Below are 17629 nucleotides of genomic sequence, written 5' to 3' on the forward strand. Positions count from 1 at the left end.
TCGCTTTGCAGTTGACAGCAGCACTCGAGGGGTTTTTTTTTCGGGGGCAACGAATCGTCTAAATGGGGGGAATGTAACTGCTACTCAAGTGACTGAAGGCGTGAAAAAGGTCAAAGGCAGCGGTGGCGGAAAAGTGGGCGGAAGGGTCGCATTTTCGCCTGCGGCTGCTGCAGACATTTTCATCCTCAGCTCATTTTTTCCCCTTTTTGCCCTCGAAAAAATGCTAAAAAGGGTTCCCCCGCTCGCTTGTGTAGTTTTTGGCAGCAGAAACAGCTTTTTATCATTTTTATTTGCATTACTCGGATTGTTGTTTCACTTTTGTTTCTAGTTATTTATATAAGCCAGGTCTTTGTTTACACCATTTTTCGGGACAGTTTAAGGCCTAAACAAGAGGCTAGCATTTATGTAATCTTCTTTTTTTTTTTTGAGTATTCTTTAAATTTTTGCTGCATTAGCGGGTATTCTTGTTTGTTGATATGGCGACTTTCTTTCAATTTTTGATTTGGTAGTATGTGTTGAGTATCTTTATCTTTGGAGTGCTTGTTCTTATCACGTTGATAATGGGCAATTTTCAATCACTTGATTTTCTCCATACAATTTATGGACGTTGCGTATTGCGCTCCTCTTTAGCGGGTTCACTCAAAGAAATATAGAATATAGGTGCAGCTTCAGAGTTTTAGTGAAGAAGAGACTGCTGCTGCTGCGTTTGGCGTTTTTTTTTTTTTGGCCGGGCGGCGCGCATCTGCAGGCAGCAGGCGATGGAAAATCCGAGAGGAAAACTAAGGAAAACCCGAGCAGCCCGGCGATGAGTGAACGAACCTCTTGGCTGAAACTCTGCGGAGCAACTGGAGCAGCAGCTGCCCCACACGAACCCACGAGTCCACAAATTCACGAATCCAACGAATTCGCAGCGACGAACGCACCGAAAACATTCGCAATGCCAACTGCCTTAACCCACTACCCACCAGGGGGTTTCAAATTGGCGAAAAGAAAGAAAACCAGAAAGCTTTCCACGGAAATTCGGAGAGTGCTTCTGCCCAGAGCTTTCACTCTCTCAGGTTGTTATTGTTGGGGTTTGTGCGTTTTCAGATGGGCGGGAATTTCGTTTCAGCTAATTATTTAAATTAATTCCGCTTTTCTAAAGGGACGTAAATCATTTTTTGTATTCATCAGGATGGGCATAAATAGTTCTCTAAATATGCTAAATTTAACAGATTGCAAAGCATCCCAGATATAATGTTTTCAATGATGTATTTTCTTTGTAGAATTGACTACTTGAATCAAATTGACACAGACTATCATATAGCAACAATAAAATATAATAAACACTGCAAGAAGTTTCGGGGTGTTGGACGGATCCTGGAGCCGTAAAATAGTAGCACAAGTAAAGCCCTTAACCTCGGTAACCTCTTCCACATAAGACAAACGTTTATGTCGGTCGTAAAACCGCTCGAAATCTGTGCATCTTAGCTTTAGTGGCGAAATCTGGTGGGTTTTGCCGTAACGCTGCCCGTTGACAGTTGAAAGACGCTCGCAGACAGACCTAACTATAAAGAAGTGTCACATAAAATTTACATTAACCAAATGTAACGAAACGGCGCTAAAAGCAGTCATATATAATCCAGCACACACTCGACCTACAAGATGCAGACGGCTGCTGGCTGGAAACTAGGAGCCGTCGACAAGCAGCGGTTACGAAGAGTTCCACGCACCAGCGAGGGAAATCTCATTAAGCCCTGCTATGAATTTTAAACATGTTGCAGGACCCGAACCGAACCCATCCGATCCGAGTCGTGGCGAGCGGAAAAACTAGTTCAGCTGGCCAATGGCAGCGGAATCCACGACTCTGGGATGGAGAGACAGATGTGTCGGTTGGGGATGAGGGTGCAAGCTGCTTCCATGTGAGGTAGGACTACTGGCAAAGTTCTTTGCGGAGCTTAAAGCTACCTGGAAAATAGGGGGAAACTCACTGAGAACAGCCACACAGTCAAAATAAGGGGAACACTCTGAGTGCTTTCGAATCTAACTTGTAGGTATTAACAATGGTTACTTTTGTAGTTATTTTCCTCATTCCTATAACTTGCCACTTAAATCATAATCAAACTTTATATGCGAACTTACCTTATTATCACTATCTGTGGTATTACCCGATCCAAAGCTAGCCAGTGAACAGCGATCGTGATCATTTTCCGTGAGCTGTTCATCCAAGTCCCGCGAGGATCGTTGCGAGGAGCCCGAATGCTTAGCTGGAGACTTGGGCAAGGTCAACGAGGTGCCCGAGAAGCAGGTCTCCTGCATGACTTCACGCAGCTTCTTAACCCAAATCTGTAAGGTATAAAAACGTATTAAAGCAAGGTATTACTACTATCGATGAATTACTAACCTGCTTGGTTTCCAAGCTCGTTGCCTTCAGCACGATCCTGCAATCCGAGAGCATGGGAGAACGACCTGTCCACACGGCAAACTTAGTCTCATCGCCTTCGATGTGCTCTGTGATGCCCATGTCGGTGGTCATGAGCTTGCTTTTAAACTGGTACTTAACTACGTTGGACTCCTTTACCTCCTTAGCGAACAGGAGATACAACTCAAACAAGAAGACTCGACGCTCTCTGCCCTTTCGAATGATCTGCTTGGTATCCCAGGCTTGGAAGGCATCCTGCAGCACAACTTCACCCAGTTTGTCTACGGAGACATCACAGTTTTCCAGCAGCGAAAGATGCATGGCATCGTTGGCCTTTTTGGGGACATTGAGCATCACCTCGAGGCCTTCTTTGATTTCGCCGTGGCTCTCCTCGCAGCAGGATAGGAGATCCTTAAGTAACAGCTGGTATTTGGTGATCCTCTGCACAGGTTTGATGAGATAGGCGGGCAGGGGATGATCAACCTCCAGGCGCCGTTGTAGTTCTTCAAAGAAACTGCCGCCGTGCTGGACCAGCAAATTATTCGATGTGGGCTTGTTCTTGCAGTAGTGCACATACATATCGAACTTGGAGGCCCAGGTCACAAAGCAATGGCCCACATCCTCAGGCATTGTCTCGTATTTCTCCAGCTCGCGCAGGAAAATCTTCTGATGGAAGTGGTGTATTTCCTTTATGTTGCCGAATATCACATCTTCCTGACCAATGAGGGCAGAAGGTACACTTTTTCCCGCTCGGAATTCCTCAAGGAAACACTTGATGCAAGTGGCCAGATCATTAACATACGCCCTCTCTGTTTGCATCAGTTCAGCCATGATGAACTCTTTCCTCCTCGCTGACTTGCGCTTCTCCTCGTTTATCTCCTTGTTCTCCTTATTGCTGCTGTTTAGCTTGGCTTCCAGCGTGGGGTCCGAATGACGATCCCCAGAGGAGGAGCTTATCGAACTGTTTCCATCGGAGCCCAGAAGTAACTGCTGCTGGGACATGCCCAAAGACTTCTCCAACTGCTCGCAGTAGCTGTCCATGCGGTTGCTGAAGTCCTTGTACCGCTGATCCACGGACGCCACCCATTGCTTGATATCGCTCGCATGGGCATGACCCTTTTCCACCAAACTATCAGCTAGTTGGATCAGAAGCTTCACCCTTTCGCGAGTCTCCTTAGCAGTGCTTCGGAATTCATTATGCTCTTTCAGCAACCCTTCTGTTTCCTCCTTGCTTATGCCCACCAGATTGGATCTAGAGGAGAGATACGCTTCTCCGGTGTTGTGAATCCATTCGATCGCCTGTTTGGCGCTTCTCTCAAAGAGAACGAACTGCTGGCACTGATCCAGAGATTTCTTGCGCAGCGTCCAGTAATCCAGAACTTGATTTTCCTGAGTCAATAGCTTATCCAGTTTGCTCTTTACGTGGCCTTCGCAGTTGCCTTTATACTGATAGCACTGCTGCGATCGGTTGGCGTATTTTAGAAAAGTCTCAGCTGTGCGACGCGCCAAAGTACAGGCCTTTAGGAAAGCCTCCTTCTGCTCCTGATGTTTCGAGATCAACTGGACAATGGCTTGAGCTTTGTCGCTGCCTCCTCCACCGTCACACCAGTCGTCCTCACGTTTGTACTCCCGCTCTAAGCTGTCCAGAACCGAGCACACCTGCTCGGCTGTTTTGTAGAAGTTTATCGAGGCGGTCACCAGCTTGTGCCGCTCCTCCGCATAAGTCACCAGCTGCTGCCACTTCTTCGTCACATCGTCGCTAATTTCATCGATGGATAGCGGGTCGTAATGGTTAGCATTGATGAGGGCATCTGCTCGGTACTTAACCTGCACCGCCGATGTGTGCGTCTTCTCGATGGCAATCTGAAGGAATGGAATAAATTAATAATCGTACAACTATTTTGAGTGATATTTAGTGTAACCTGGAACTGCTCATGACCCTTGCGCAGCTGCTCGGCCTCCTGCAAACTGTTGGGCGTCACGAAACTTGCCACCAGCATGGCTTCTCCATTGCGGATCCACGAGATAACCTGGTTGGCATCGTTCTGGAATTGACATAACTGCACCGCTTGCTCAAGCTTGGCCCGCTTGGCCTCGGACATTTCCTCCAGATCGATCTCCCGTTCCCGCAAGAAGTCAAGCAGATACTCGATCCTAGCCTGAGCCGTGTGCGTGGCATCCGCCATGGAAATGAAGCCAGCATTCTCAAAGAGCTGCAGCAGGTCCTGACCCTGCTGCACGACCTCGTAAGTGGCGTTCTGTATTTCCGTCACCGACTCGTTGTGCATGCGAATAAGTTGTTCGGCTTTTTGGTAGTCCCTGGAGAGGTCAGCATGCTGGAGCTCCTCGGACCACATCTCCATTTGCACGGACAGCAATCTGGCATCACGCTCAAAGTAGCGCAAACGCAGTATGAGATCGGCACGAAACTTGCGGGCGGACCAGAGCTCCTCCAACTCCACTTTTTGTTTGTTTAACTTTTCCAGGGTAGCCTCCAGAGCGGCAATGGAACCAGTATTGTCGGCATACTCCAGGGATCGCATTTCCTGCAGCAGAGCTTCACCCTGGGAGATGGTTGTAAGGCAGACATTGACGGAGCTCTCCTGCTGATCCCTCTGGTATTGCTGCAATATGCGTTCAATGCCCTCGAGGTTCTCCTGCGAAAGACGCGTTTCATCCGTGCTCACATCCGTTCGAAGTTTGTCTATCCAGGCGGTCACGTCCTTTTCATGGGTGTAGAATATTACAGCCATATCCAGCCGGCGTCTTCTTTGCTCCACTCTTTCCGCAAAACTGCCCACTTGAAGCTCCAATTCTCTGGCCACAGAATATATCTCATTGGGATCGGCTTCGCCACTTCTAGCCAATTCGTCCGCAGCTGCCAGGAGTTTTTGGGCGTTACTATAGGTGTTCTGTGCAACGTTCTCAAAGTTATCGTGCGAGGTCTGATAAACGCGGGCTTTGTGGAAGTTTCTGCCTATACCCGTATTCTTTCTTAGGAAAACTTCGCCATGATTTTTCAGCCAATCCAAGACCTGCTTCACATCTTCTTGGAAGAGTCTAAGAGCTAGGGTCTGATGCAATCGTAGCCTTTCCTGATGCCACTTGGCCTCCAGGGTGCGGTGGTGGCTCAGGATCTGGTGAATCACAGCCAATACATGACTGGCGCCTTCGCTGTAATCCGCTGCTGGATTCTGTCTCTCGTACTTGTTAAAACTACCATTGTTGCTATTCTTTCGGTGATCCGGGACACCAGGCGGCGGAGGTTGATTGCAGACCTGCACCAAATGATCCAACTGATAGAGGAGCTTCTTGCTAGTGGAATGAACCTCGGTGTAAGCTTGGCACATAGCCTCATACAGGGATTGATGAGTCCGAATGGCCGTTTCCAAGCTCTGGATATCCGAGGGCAGAGGCTGAGAGGCCTGACATGCGGCTGCCCAGCTGGCCACGCTATTGCAGTACTGTTCTGCCTTGTGGTGGAAAAGAACGCTCAGCTGCAGGACAGCTGTTCTCTCGTCCAAGCCCGCGGCAAAGTCCTTCCAGGTTCGGTCCAAACGTTGAGCCAGCGTTTTAATGTGCTGGGCCGCATAATGCTGACTTTCGATCAGCCGAGCTGCCACGGCCAAAATCCTGTCGATATTCACGGATACATTCATGGATGCAACGGCGAACTTCTGGTGCTCGTCCTGCAGTGACTTGGCCACCGAGTAATTGTGTCCAATCTCCACGTAGCTCATCTGGAACACATCGCGGTTGTGCAAGATCCAGTCGAACATCTTCTCGCAGTCCTGTTCGAACAGGCGCCACTGGAAGCACTGGTCTAGTTTCACCTTCTTGTGCTGCCACAGCATCAGAAGTTTCTCCTGACCGGTGTGGATGAGTTCGATCTGCCGCAGCGCTTTGTTCACGGCGGCAGACATGTCCGGGTTGCCGCCCACCGAACGAGATTGCTGCGAGGGCTGAGATTGCTGTCCGGCGGAGGAGGGGCCCGAGTCCATATCCGGTCCGCCAGAGTTTGTGGGGGCCTGTTAATAAAATGGGGAGTTAGAAGTGTTTTTGGTCTTAAAAATAATCAAAAAATGCAATGTAATAACTTCCAATACTCCGGTTTTTTTTTTTAAATAGAAAGTCCACCTTTAAATATTTAACAGGAAACACTTTTTTCGATTGTTGTGCAATTAATGTTTGAATAATTTATTTGGATTGATTTTTTACGAGCTTTAATGAAAATGGCCTTTGCACATAAAACACATAATACCACAAATGTTATAAATGTAAATTTCATCTACTCGGATGGCAGACAAAACAACCTATTTCCATAATAATAGACTGAAATATTTTCGATGGAGTTTCTTTTGTTTTGGCGTACAATTTTGCAAGTGAATGCTAGGCAGAGGCTATTGACTTTTTCTGTGAAATATGTGATTGTTTATTACGCCCAAATTCCTGGATAAAAAATCTCATAAAACCTTTTTATTTGTTTACTCAATATATTTACGATGGGTAAGCTAGTCGAGAGCAACGAGGAATCATTCTATTCGATTGATTCCCATTCAAGATTTTCCGAGAGAAATCCTTTATTCGATTCCTTACCTGACCGCCTGGCGGAGCCATCGCATTGATCTTGGCCAGCAGCTTCTTGCCCTGCATGTCGAGATCCTCGATGGGCAGCTTGGTGATCTTCTTGCGCATCTCGTTGTGGTGATCGATGGCGTGCCTGGCCAACGGCACGTCCTCGGCGAAGTCGTTGCGGTTGAGGTCCTCCTGCAGATCGTCGATTCGATCGGCCATGTCCCCGGCTTGCCAGAAGAAGTCCTCGATGGCCAACCGTGCGTCCGTCCACTGCTGGTGATCGTACAGCTGCTGGCCCTCAAAGTCACCGGTCAGCTGATGGCTCTCGACGATTTTGTTAAGGGACTCAATCGACACCGTCGTCGTCTCGAACTTGTACTTGTGCGAGGAGATCGAGGCTCGCTGCTTCTGCCAGAAGTTGTCCGGCTTGATGATCACCACGTTGTGGATATTCGCGCTGAAGTGCTCCTGCAGCACCTTCAGTATCGTCTTCACGTTGGTCGAGCAGTTGCCATTGCCTCGCATGTCAATGATGACTGTGAATCCGAGGTTCTTGGCGGCGTCGCTGAAAATAAGCCAGGTGAAAGGTGTGTTCGGTTAGAGAGAGCGATCGAAAGAGAACTAGGAGATAGTGTGGATACACTGGGGAAAGCTATTGCCTAGATTGGTAGATACTACATAGCACATATGTATCTTTTCGTAGTATCCAGTAAACAATCTATATTAACTTATGATAGGTATCTTAGAAAGTGTACTTGGTACTGCTTTCAATCAAAGTAAATGACTGGCAGGTGGCTAGAGTCTTTTTTTTTTTTTTTTTTTTGAGTGTAGTGTCTTCCCAGCAGTACGTGAGTGAGAGTGTCGCGGATCGCTCATGGTTCGTTGCTCTGTTTACGTCGCTTGCATAAATTAAGACGGAACGGCTGCTTCTTTGGTCTGGGGTCGGTTTCTATTGCTCTGACACCAATTTCAGCTAATAATTTCCTGCACACCTCGGCCTCCCAGAGCCCAGCCCGCCCAACGCTCTGATTTGCATTCCTTTTGAATTTTAATCGCTCCATTAACTATAAATATTTCTCTCATTGATGTGTGCGCAACTCCGCCTCCTCCGATATTCCGCCTATAGTTCCTATTATGCCCTCTGTTTCGCCGCTACTTCTTGGCCCGATTGTGGCCGGTTTCGAATCGTTCTAAGTTCCCGGTTTTAACCACGTTATCTTCTCGTGTTTATACATACGAGTATGTCGTGCGGTTGCTTGATGGGCATGGGCATTACTAGGGGTTTTGCCCCCGAAGAACAATGCAAAAGTGAAGAGGCGTCTAGTCTAGTCTCTTCGAATGCATTTTGGGTTCGAGTAAGTTTACCGCCAGCACGAAGCTCTTTGAGAATCCAGAATAATACTGGTGTTCCCAACGGTTGAACCCCATAAAAGTTCCCGAACCCGCCCGCAACCTCTTATCGTGCAACATATCTGGAAATTTTGGTGTATTTCTCTGGAGGGGCATGGGGCAACGTTTTGATGACTAATAAAACCCTCGAAACGGGCTATTAAAAATCGAAATTTAAGCCCAGACAGAGGGAAACGAGGACAGGAGGAAAAGTGTCGCCCGCATTCTAAAAAGTCGACCAAAAGAAACCAAACACAAAGTCCAATCAAAAATCGTTTATTTAACCCATAAATCCGAGGTTCCCTCCACGAAATACCCCCGAAGGAAGTTCAGGGAATGTACGTGTCTAAAATGCTGAGAACTCCCCCGATTCGCTCGATTCACGGAATTTGCATTGACGACAGCAGTAAGAAGACGCCTTGACTTCAGTTGCCAATTTGGCCGAGTCTCGGAACAGAGAGACAAAGGCACAAACAGGCGCAGAAATAAACAAAAAGTGTTTCACGCCAGAGCAAATAAACAAAAACCAACGCGAAACATAAACGAAGGCAAGCAAAACAAAAGGGGGAAGTTATGCAATTGGAATCGACGCAATGAGTACCCTTCACTTCTTTTCAACCCACATATCTTGGGCATAGTTTCTTAGAAACCATTGGTCACCAGTGGTTTTCTGCCAGAGATCTACCCCAAGAAAGGGTATAGGTATAAGAGGAGAAATGCACAGACAAAGCGCACAGTGGGCAGACTGCCAGAACGGACCGCAAATGCCGTGGATGGCGGCGATGAGATAAGGAAACCCCAGTACCATTTCGTATATTTGGAGCAGAGAGTATGTATGGACTACGACGTCGATTTGCTTATCGGCCGAACCTGAAGTGTGATTGCTTGTTTTCCGGACGGGGGGGATCCATTGAAATGTGGGACAGCGATAGTACAATGCTTTGCTTGTTAGCCGGCTGATAACTGATAACAGCCGAATGGGATGATGCGGCGGCGTGGGAACTCGGTTTGCAGTGATTCATCATGGCTGGCGAAAACTTGTTAGCGCTTCCATTGAGCAGCAATCAATCTGCAATCTTCCTATGATTGCGCCAATGAGCATGACCAAATAGGCGCGATACGTGTGTTTCTCCCTTTCTCGATGATTGGAGAATGTCAGATTTCATGCTCGCGCCCGGCGGCAGATACTATTTCTACATCTCATCAGATACTCTTGTCGTGTGTCGCAATCTCGGGTCGCCATCATCATCGACTCGAGGGTCTGATTATCATTTCGAGTCTGTTGCCGTTGGCAGCCATCTCGATGGCAGTTTCTAGAGATTCTCTAAGCCAGCGCTGCAAATGGTTGCTTTATTTGTCTGGAGGCAGGAAACTTTTAACTGGATATTTATCGTTGAGTTAGCCAAAACTATTGTTCAATCTAATTAAGCAAACAATGGATTTAGACTCGCACTTTTACTTTAAGCACACAGAGTGCTATAAATGTCTGCATGTCAGTGTTATCGAGGCAGCACTGTTCGCCCAAATTACCCTTTCTTTCTTTCTTTCCTCTCGTTTTACGGCTCATTTCGGTTTTTGTTGTGGTTTTTTTTAGTCTTTGGGGCAGCAGCAAAAAATATTCGCATTCTTCGAGTTCGGCTCTTAAAGACTTTGGAAGCCGGTCCCCGGTTTTGCCCATACATATGTATGTATGTATGCGTTTGTATCTGTGTGTTCTTTTGCTGTTTCTTCTTCTTCTCTGTTCTCGGTGCTTTCTTCGCCGCACAGATTTATGCAACTTTTGTTGCTGCTAGTTTTTATTGGAGAACGTTTACTTTTATGACTTTTTTAGCCCGCCATGGCCCTCTGTGCCACCCATTTTGACCCGCACTTCGGCGATTCAATGTCAACAGCAGCCAGCTGAGTGAGAGAGAGATGGGCATATGTGGCGAGAAAGAGAGGGCGAGCCAAGAACAATGTGCGTGCTGTTCTTGCAATCGTCGAACGATGATGATTCATAAAAATGCGACTGCAGGCGAACGACGACTATAACAGGAAAATCAAGTGGAATGTGGCAATGCAGCTGCAGCAGCTGCTCTCCCCCTCCTCCCCCTCTCGCGAGCACCCCTGCATCCTCCCCCTATTCAAAATATATATATATACGATATATATATGTTGGTGCGGGTGAGGCGACGACGTCGCGACTCCTCCGAAATTGCAAACGAAGCGCAGCCAGCGATGTCGCGACGTCAGCTGACACAATGGGTTGCCATTGTACTGGTACAGTAAGGCCCCAGTAACGCGAAACCGCAGCTGCGTGGTATTCGGAATTTAACAAGAGATCGAAATACAAATAAACTACATAACTAAAGATCGAAGATGCTATTTACAACGATTTCTAAAAGCTACAAACTCGTGATTAGTCTCCAAGCCGAAAAAGTTGTTTACTAACGAGAGTTCCCTGTGCTGTAAATACAAAATGCAGGAGGCCGGAGAAATTTGGACTTGTGCCGCCAAAGGCAACATTGCAGTATAAATATCTAAGAACTTGACGTTTTCAATTCATCTAAATTGTAACTAAAGCTGGCAGTCATGCAATCCACTTTGAGTGCACTTAACTAAGCTGGACGTTTTTAAAGAAAAGTTGATCAAATATACATATATAGAATGTATATGTCAAGATGAAAAGTGTAAAATTTAATTAGGTGCAAGATGATTTGGGTGAGTCATTATAAGTTCCAAGAATTTTCTATGCTTTATTTATAGCTCGTAAATCAAAAAGTCTATAAAAATGTAAATGTCTATGCTACGAATTAAGCCAATTAGTTTGTGATGAAATCTAGAAAAGCAACATATTTAAATGTACAAAATATGAAAATGGTCCTCTTTACTTTGCTGAGTGTTATCATATTATTGCAATTTTAAATTATTATCATGGCTAGTGCTTATCAAACAATAACTTAACGTAATAAAGTGCAGGCATAGATTAAGAATTAGCTGCACTCTTTTTTTTCTCGGCAATATGTTCATAATTATTTATCTTGCTGTATTTTAATATATTTATACTTCTACGTGTGCTTTCGTAATACATAGATAACATAAATATAGTTATAACATAGACAATTTTGAGATGGACGACCTTTGCCCAGATCCAATTGGATGTCAATAGAACCTAACTAACTAAATGGCTATTCCTATGTGGTAGTAGCAACTACATCCTCACCTGGGAATGCTGATCAGGTAGCTGAGGAGACGCCGCAGATCCTCCGGCTTGAGGCGATCGCGACGGGGCGTGGCCGGGAAGCAGAGGAGCGGTCCGCCGCGCCGGTCCCGTCCGCCCGTGAGGAAGACGACCCGTTCCTGGAGGAGGGTCAGGAGATCCCTGGCCCGCTGGCCGTCCATGCCGTCGGCAGGGGAAGGGGGAGGGGTGGTTAAAGCGGCCGGGGGTTAATCACTGGAGGGGTTAAACTGGGGGGTCTCCGCCCGTTTTTTAATCCGACGATGGGCACTGCAGCATAACGAATTCCAGCCTCGAATTTCACTTGTTTTGGCTCTGTTATTAGTTATTATTATGAACCGCTGCTTTTGCTCATTGATTTTCGCAAATTTCTCGCTGGCATTTTCATGGTCACTCTTTTGCTGTTGTGTTTGTGTTGTTGCGGTTTTCGTGTGTTTGCCCGTGTGTGCGTGTGTGTGTGTGGGTGGAAAATGAGTGGGGAAGCAGAGATGCAGATTAGCAATGGGTATTTCACTTGGTTTTCTAAATGCTACACATAATTTGCACACAATTTGTGTAGTTTTCCTATTTTTAGATGCAAGGAGTGGAGTTTTTTTCTTCAGTCACCCTCGCACTTTCGTGCGTGTGGGAGTGAGAGGGAGATACAAACAGACGGGCAAACACACACACTCGCATGGGGGTGCATACATATGCGTATGTGTATGTGGCATGTGCACACATGTATACATATGTACTCCCGTTAAATGTCATAAATCACACGCAGCATAAAAACATCAAATAGAACTCGCGCAGGCAGGCACACAAGTTGAAACATTATTTGGAAATATACACACTCAACACAACATTCGCCACTGCGAACGGGCGAAAATCCGCTATGTTTTAATTGCCTCAATTTGAACACAAACTCCAGACGTATATATAGCCTGTATATACATATGTATATGCTATGTATATCTGTATCATCACATCATCCGCAAGCAGTTCTCTTGCGTCTTGGCTCTTCTTCTTGCCACTGCTTGTGCCACCAAATTGATTTTTTTCACTCGCGCTGCTTTTGTTTTTCACACGCTTTCCCACCGGTAAAATCACCCAAGTTACCGTTGCACGCAGTTCGCGACTTGACGCGGGCTAAGCTAAAATTTTCATTTTTCAAGAAACCGCGATTTTACGAACGGGCGCTCTCTGTTTTGTTTAAACAAATTGGATTTTGCGAAACGACAAGTGTGACCAGATGCCGAAACGGCTTACAAACTGAATTTTCAGCCTTTTTTAATCGAGCACACCGATTGCGTGCCTCGATAGGTGTTAATAATCGATAGTCATAAGGCATCGCAATTGAGTAGAGTTTTTCTTAAAAAAGTCTACATAGTTACGCTCATGATTATCTCAAAATGATACCTATGATTAAATATTAAATATTTTGACTTTTTTTAAATAATATGTAAAAATACCAACTATCTACGATAACAGGCATCGATTGTACTACTATCGATGCTCGCCTGCTAGCATAAGCTCGCTGATACAACACTGTCTGTTGTTCATTAGCTTCCGTTTCTGCCGAGTTTTACCAAATAAACCCGAATCAAATTAATATACCTGCAAACATTTTACGCAAAATCAAGAACTCGCTTCGCCAGCGCAAGAAGAAGCACCGCCCACGGCAGGCCACGCCCCCAGTGCGCCCCGATCCCAAGGACGCCGCCGCCAAAATGGAGAGCAACTTGAACAGGATCATTCGTGAATCGGCCAAACTGAAACTCTGCGGTCAGCTCAGCAAATACACCAATGTGATGAAGGGTGAGCAAACTTTCACCTTTGGAGCAGCACCTTCAAGCTCTCCATCCCATAGAATCCCCGCTAGAACCGCTTCCCTAATCGCAGCATCCACTTTGCAGGATGGCAGTACCGTTGGTTTACGGTGGACGCCAAGACAGGATCGCTGAGCTACTACCTGTGCGACTCGTCGACGGTGGGCGACGACATCGCGCCCTCGCCCCACGTCCTGGCCAGTGCTCCCAGGGGCCAGGTGCAGCTGGCCGGCGCAGTGGTGTACCCGAGTGACGAGGACTCTAGGACGTTCGCCATCGCCTGCGCCTCCGGCGATACGGTAAAGCTGAGGGCCAACGATGCCAGGGCCCGTCAGGAGTGGGTGGATGGCCTGCGGGCGGTGGTCGAGAGTCACATGAAGGCGATGGACATCAGCAACTCGTCGCCGCTTCCTCCGCGGGAATTGCTTGCCGCCTCCGATGCCATGGTTTCAGCGCGCCAAGCTCTGTTTCTCACGGAACAATGGTAACTGCACAGTGATTCGTAGCTAACGCCGCATTACCTCCTGCAATCTATAAATCTATCCCCAAACCCTTCCAGCAACGCTTCTCTGGCCAGGGCCATCGAGAGCATCGACTGCGCTTCCTTCTCGCCAACGGATCCCGATCTTCTTTTGCTCAAGGCGATCTCCACGGCCAGCACCCAGTGCCTGCACCAGTGCTTGGGATTACTGCAACGCCACCAGGAGATCAACCAGCCGGTGGCAGAGGCCGTGCCTCTTGTGCTTTGAGAGATGCATGCTGCAAGGATAGTCTCCAGTTTCCAGTTTCCACTAAGATATGCCCAATAAACACTAAGCCAAACCGCAATGCAAAATCAAGAATCAAGATTCAAGACAACGGTTTGGTAAGCAATGAGAAGACTTTCAGGTTGGGTTACTTTTCAATGTTTTTATAAAATACTTTTTGTTCGTTTCGGTTTTCCGTTTTTAAGTTTTTATGTTTTTTGTTTTCTTCGATTAATTAGAACATTCATTTCGACATTTAAAGTTAATTTGAACATAAAGTTTGCACTAAAGTTTATAGAAAATGTTGAGTTTTGGACGTGGACTTGGACGCTGATCCAGATCGTACAAAGATACACAATATCCAGGAGATTTAGCCGCTAACTCTTGCCACTGCTTATATTACATCCTATTCCGAAAGTAATTCGTTAAGTTTCGATACGTGTGGGAACATCAAAGTCTATTGGGGGAACTGGGATTACATAGATACTTATATATCGTGTGTGCTTATATACGGGCTATGGCTATGGTAGATGTTCTTGCGTATGCAAAAATAGTCATGTTTATCATTATCATCGTAATTAACTCTTGTCCGATTAATCAATTGTGTGCTTGCCAAACCAAACGTTGCCGAAAGTATGCCTAAATGCCTAAAAGGGGTTTAAACCAAATAAAGAGATACTCATATATGTACGTTCTCCGATACTCAATCGTATCGTAATGTCGCCAGACTTGCCAAATAAATCCTCGAGTCCTGCCGCGAATCCTTGGCCTCGCTCTCGACCGGATCGGAAGTGGAGCAGAGTCCAAATTAAGGCTAGAAAAGGCACTTTAGAAGGGGATCTAGTGGGGATTTGGGTTGATGCGGGATCAATTCGGGGACTACGTTGGGTTTCCAATAATGTCGAAATCAGTGGCCTCGAGTTCGGCGGGAGCAGCAGCAGGGCTCGGTGTAAAAAATTGTTGCTTCTAAATTTTGTCTAAAAATTTCGATTGTATAAATACGTTAAAAAAGTTCACGTGTTTTTGTTTGTTTTCTTTTTACAAATTTTGTTTGCGGTGTATTCATCGCTGAATTTAATTCCGAAAGGCATTTTTTGTGAATTTCTTTGTTTTTTGTTAAGCCTAAACATTAAATTTAGTTGATTCCATTTGCGTTCGAAGCCACAAGCTTCGATTTCAATTTTTATTTTTTTTTTTTTCATTTTTAGATAATTTTGTACATTTTCTTTCTCGCTTCTCGTGAACTAAAGACTAAACCAAATTCGGGCACACAATTACCAAGTTAAATCCGCTTAAACTCTTTTGATTTTATTCCATTTCATTAATATTAAACTGCTTTGATTTGTGGATCATCCTGCTTCTGATTCGGTTTCAATTGAAGTTTGAAGTTGCATTCGAAACAGATTTCGAATGGTTTGTGGAATGTTCCGGGTTTGCTGCTTCCACCTTCGCTGTAGCTTACAACTAAAGAGATCGGTCGCTATTTAGTTAGTTAGTTAGACTGATGGACTATAACATAATAATACTTTAATTTTGATTCAGTAAGTACGCTAGGAATAGAAACTAGGTGGCGAAGATCGCGTGGAGGAAACTAGAGTAAAACTGGCTAATGCGACAGCCTACACCTTGGTTAACTACAATAGATTGCAATGTACACTTTTGATATGATAAACAGAACGTGGTTAAAGCTTATTTGTAAATTCGATTGGATATCAAGTGTAGGAATTGTTCGAGGTGAAAACGCAAAGATTTGGAGGAAACCTTCAAAACGTATATATCTAGTTTATTTACACATAATTATAATTTGAAATGTGATATATCATGTAGTTGGAAAGTAACTCGTTTACAATATGTGGATGCAATGCCTAATGCGGTTTTCTCGGGCCAAATTCAATCAATTTGCACTATGGGCATAAATCGGGGAATGCAGTTTACAGATTCCACGTATAATAAATAATATATAATTTAAATTAATTTAATTTAACCAAGGCGTAGGCTTACACAGGCCAAGTAAAGCTGCCGAAGCTTCTGATTTGCGTTCATTCACCCATTATCATTTCTCAACTTTATCATTTCCTTCGTTTCACCCTCCCTTTACTCCCTTTACTCGCTAGTGGTGGTAATGGGTTCCACCTTGATGCCTCCACTGCTCGAGGAACTGGGTGCATCCGCGCCTGTGGCTGCGGAAGCTGCTCCTGCCGATCTTTCCGGAGGAGCCGTCGCTGCCGCCGCCGATGATGAGGAAGATGAGACACTGGCGCCCACCAGCTCGGCCAGATCCTCGGCGAAGAGGCGGCTGGGCGAGAATTCGCGCTTGTAGCTGGCCATGTCCAGGCCAAGATCGCCGAGCGGGGAGTGCAGCCGAGGCGTTTCGCTGCGCAACGGACTGCTCTTGGCCTTGGGCGCATGGTGCTGGCCCATTGACGACGAGGAGGCTGAGGAACTGGAGCTGGCACCGAAACCGGACTTGTGGGCCACCTGATGGCCGCCCTGATGGTGCTGCTGCTGCTGCTGTTGCTGTTGCTGCTGATGGTGGTGCAAGTGGGCCTGTTGCTGCTGCAGGTGCAGCTGCTGCATGTGGTGGTGCGCCGCCTGCTGTTGCTGCTGGTGGTGCAGAGCGACGGCCATGCTGGGCGGCAGGTTCGGCAGGAGGCCGGCGGGACCGCAGGGCGAGGGAGCGTGCCTTGGTCCGGAGCCACTGCTCAGGGCCGGCGATATGCTGGCCCTGCCTCCAGCTGCGCCGGGAACGTTGCCCACTCCACCGCCCACTCCCGGATGAGGCGGCAGATTGAATAAGCCGGGCGGAACCGCTGCCATTTGCATCTGCTGGCGGATGTTGTGCGCCACGGCGGCCACCGCGGCGGCCGTTTCCTGTGACATATGCTGCTCTCCGGCCACGCCCACTCCGGTCTGCGGTCCACTGCCATTCGGACAGGCCATGGAGCTGGGCGCGCCTGCCAGGGCGCCACTGGCTCCGGGATAGCTGAGAGGGAGGTCCTGCAAGGGAAACGCGGGCTAACCCGAGAGCAGTTAGTTCGGTTCAAGAAATCCCCTTGAATGCAGTATATTTCGCAAAGCTTCACATTACATCAAATCATCAATATGAAGAAAACTCATGGGTAATCCCGAAAAAAAACTGAATGTAAGTAAAGGATTTTCGACCTTTTGACATTTTCGAGGAATAATAACTTTTAAGGAACTCTAGATTAAGGAAATACTGGAAGTACACTTTTAAAACTTATATAATATAAATTGAGTTGAAATTTTGCAAAAAAGGTATCACAAGCAAACACTATATTTTATAATAAGAATTTTAAGAATTTTAAAACCGATTAAGAAAGTCTCGATAAGAATGGCTCGTAATGAAAAAGGACTTCAATCTCCTGAAGCTGAAACTTCGCCAGATTTTTATTTTTTAAAATGAATGTTTATGTTATTATTCCACAAATAATGGACATTGTAGGCCTATTCATTTTTATTTCTTTAATTTAAA

General features: G+C 46.2%; 3 protein-coding genes across 9 annotated transcripts in view; 1 reads left to right on the forward strand and 2 right to left on the reverse strand.

Annotated features, from left to right (window-relative positions):
• Window positions 1-12793, reverse strand: part of trio — a 38894-nt gene extending 26101 nt beyond the window's left edge. The window contains exons 1-6 of one of the 3 annotated variants that reach the window (NM_143703.3): window positions 12681-12793; window positions 11568-11983; window positions 6998-7541; window positions 4324-6429; window positions 2384-4264; window positions 2122-2325 (exon numbers count right to left, since the gene is read on the reverse strand). In NM_143703.3, the coding sequence (NP_651960.2) occupies window positions 2122-2325; window positions 2384-4264; window positions 4324-6429; window positions 6998-7541; window positions 11568-11746 (4914 nt within the window). In that variant the 5' untranslated portion in view covers window positions 11747-11983; window positions 12681-12793. Of the gene's footprint in view, window positions 1-595; window positions 808-2121; window positions 2326-2383; window positions 4265-4323; window positions 6430-6997; window positions 7542-11567; window positions 11984-12415 lie in introns of those variants that run through there. The other 2 variants (NM_167847.2, NM_167848.2) reach the window with 2 other exon arrangements.
• On the forward strand, window positions 12615-14216 carry CG9205 (uncharacterized protein). 2 transcript variants are annotated; one of them, NM_138231.2, is made up of 4 exons: window positions 12615-12803; window positions 13128-13379; window positions 13478-13874; window positions 13950-14216. In NM_138231.2, the coding sequence occupies exons 2-4, from the start codon at window positions 13292-13294 to the stop codon at window positions 14137-14139; spliced, it is 675 nt and encodes a 224-aa protein (NP_612075.1). In that variant the 5' UTR covers window positions 12615-12803; window positions 13128-13291; the 3' UTR covers window positions 14140-14216. The 2 variants fall into 2 exon arrangements, with proteins under 2 accessions (NP_612075.1, NP_728564.1); NM_167851.2 differs by lacking the exon at window positions 12615-12803 and having other exon boundaries at window positions 13103-13379.
• Window positions 14217-14286: 70 nt separating this feature from the next.
• bab1 (bric a brac 1) overlaps window positions 14287-17629 on the reverse strand; it is a 64721-nt gene continuing 61378 nt past the window's right edge. For 2 of the 4 annotated variants that reach the window (NM_001274310.1, NM_001274311.1), the window contains exon 4: window positions 14287-17133. In NM_001274310.1, the coding sequence (NP_001261239.1) occupies window positions 16240-17133 (894 nt within the window). In that variant the 3' untranslated portion in view covers window positions 14287-16239. Of the gene's footprint in view, window positions 17152-17629 lie in introns of all 4 variants that reach the window. The other 2 variants (NM_001274312.1, NM_167852.2) reach the window with 1 other exon arrangement.

The sequence above is a fragment of the Drosophila melanogaster genome, chromosome 3L (genome assembly GCF_000001215.4).
Source record: "Drosophila melanogaster chromosome 3L".
Classification (NCBI taxonomy): Eukaryota; Metazoa; Arthropoda; class Insecta; order Diptera; family Drosophilidae; genus Drosophila; species Drosophila melanogaster.

Excerpts from the sequence above, each read along its gene's own strand:
- CG9205 (NM_138231.2), top strand. The coding sequence starts at position 13,292 with ATGGAGAGCAACTTGAACAGGATCATTCGTGAATCGGCCAAACTGAAA. Across the intron at positions 13,380-13,477 it reads ATACACCAATGTGATGAAGG|GATGGCAGTACCGTTGGTTT; the intron begins GTGAGCAAACTT and ends TCCACTTTGCAG. Across the intron at positions 13,875-13,949 it reads CTGTTTCTCACGGAACAATG|CAACGCTTCTCTGGCCAGGG; the intron begins GTAACTGCACAG and ends AAACCCTTCCAG.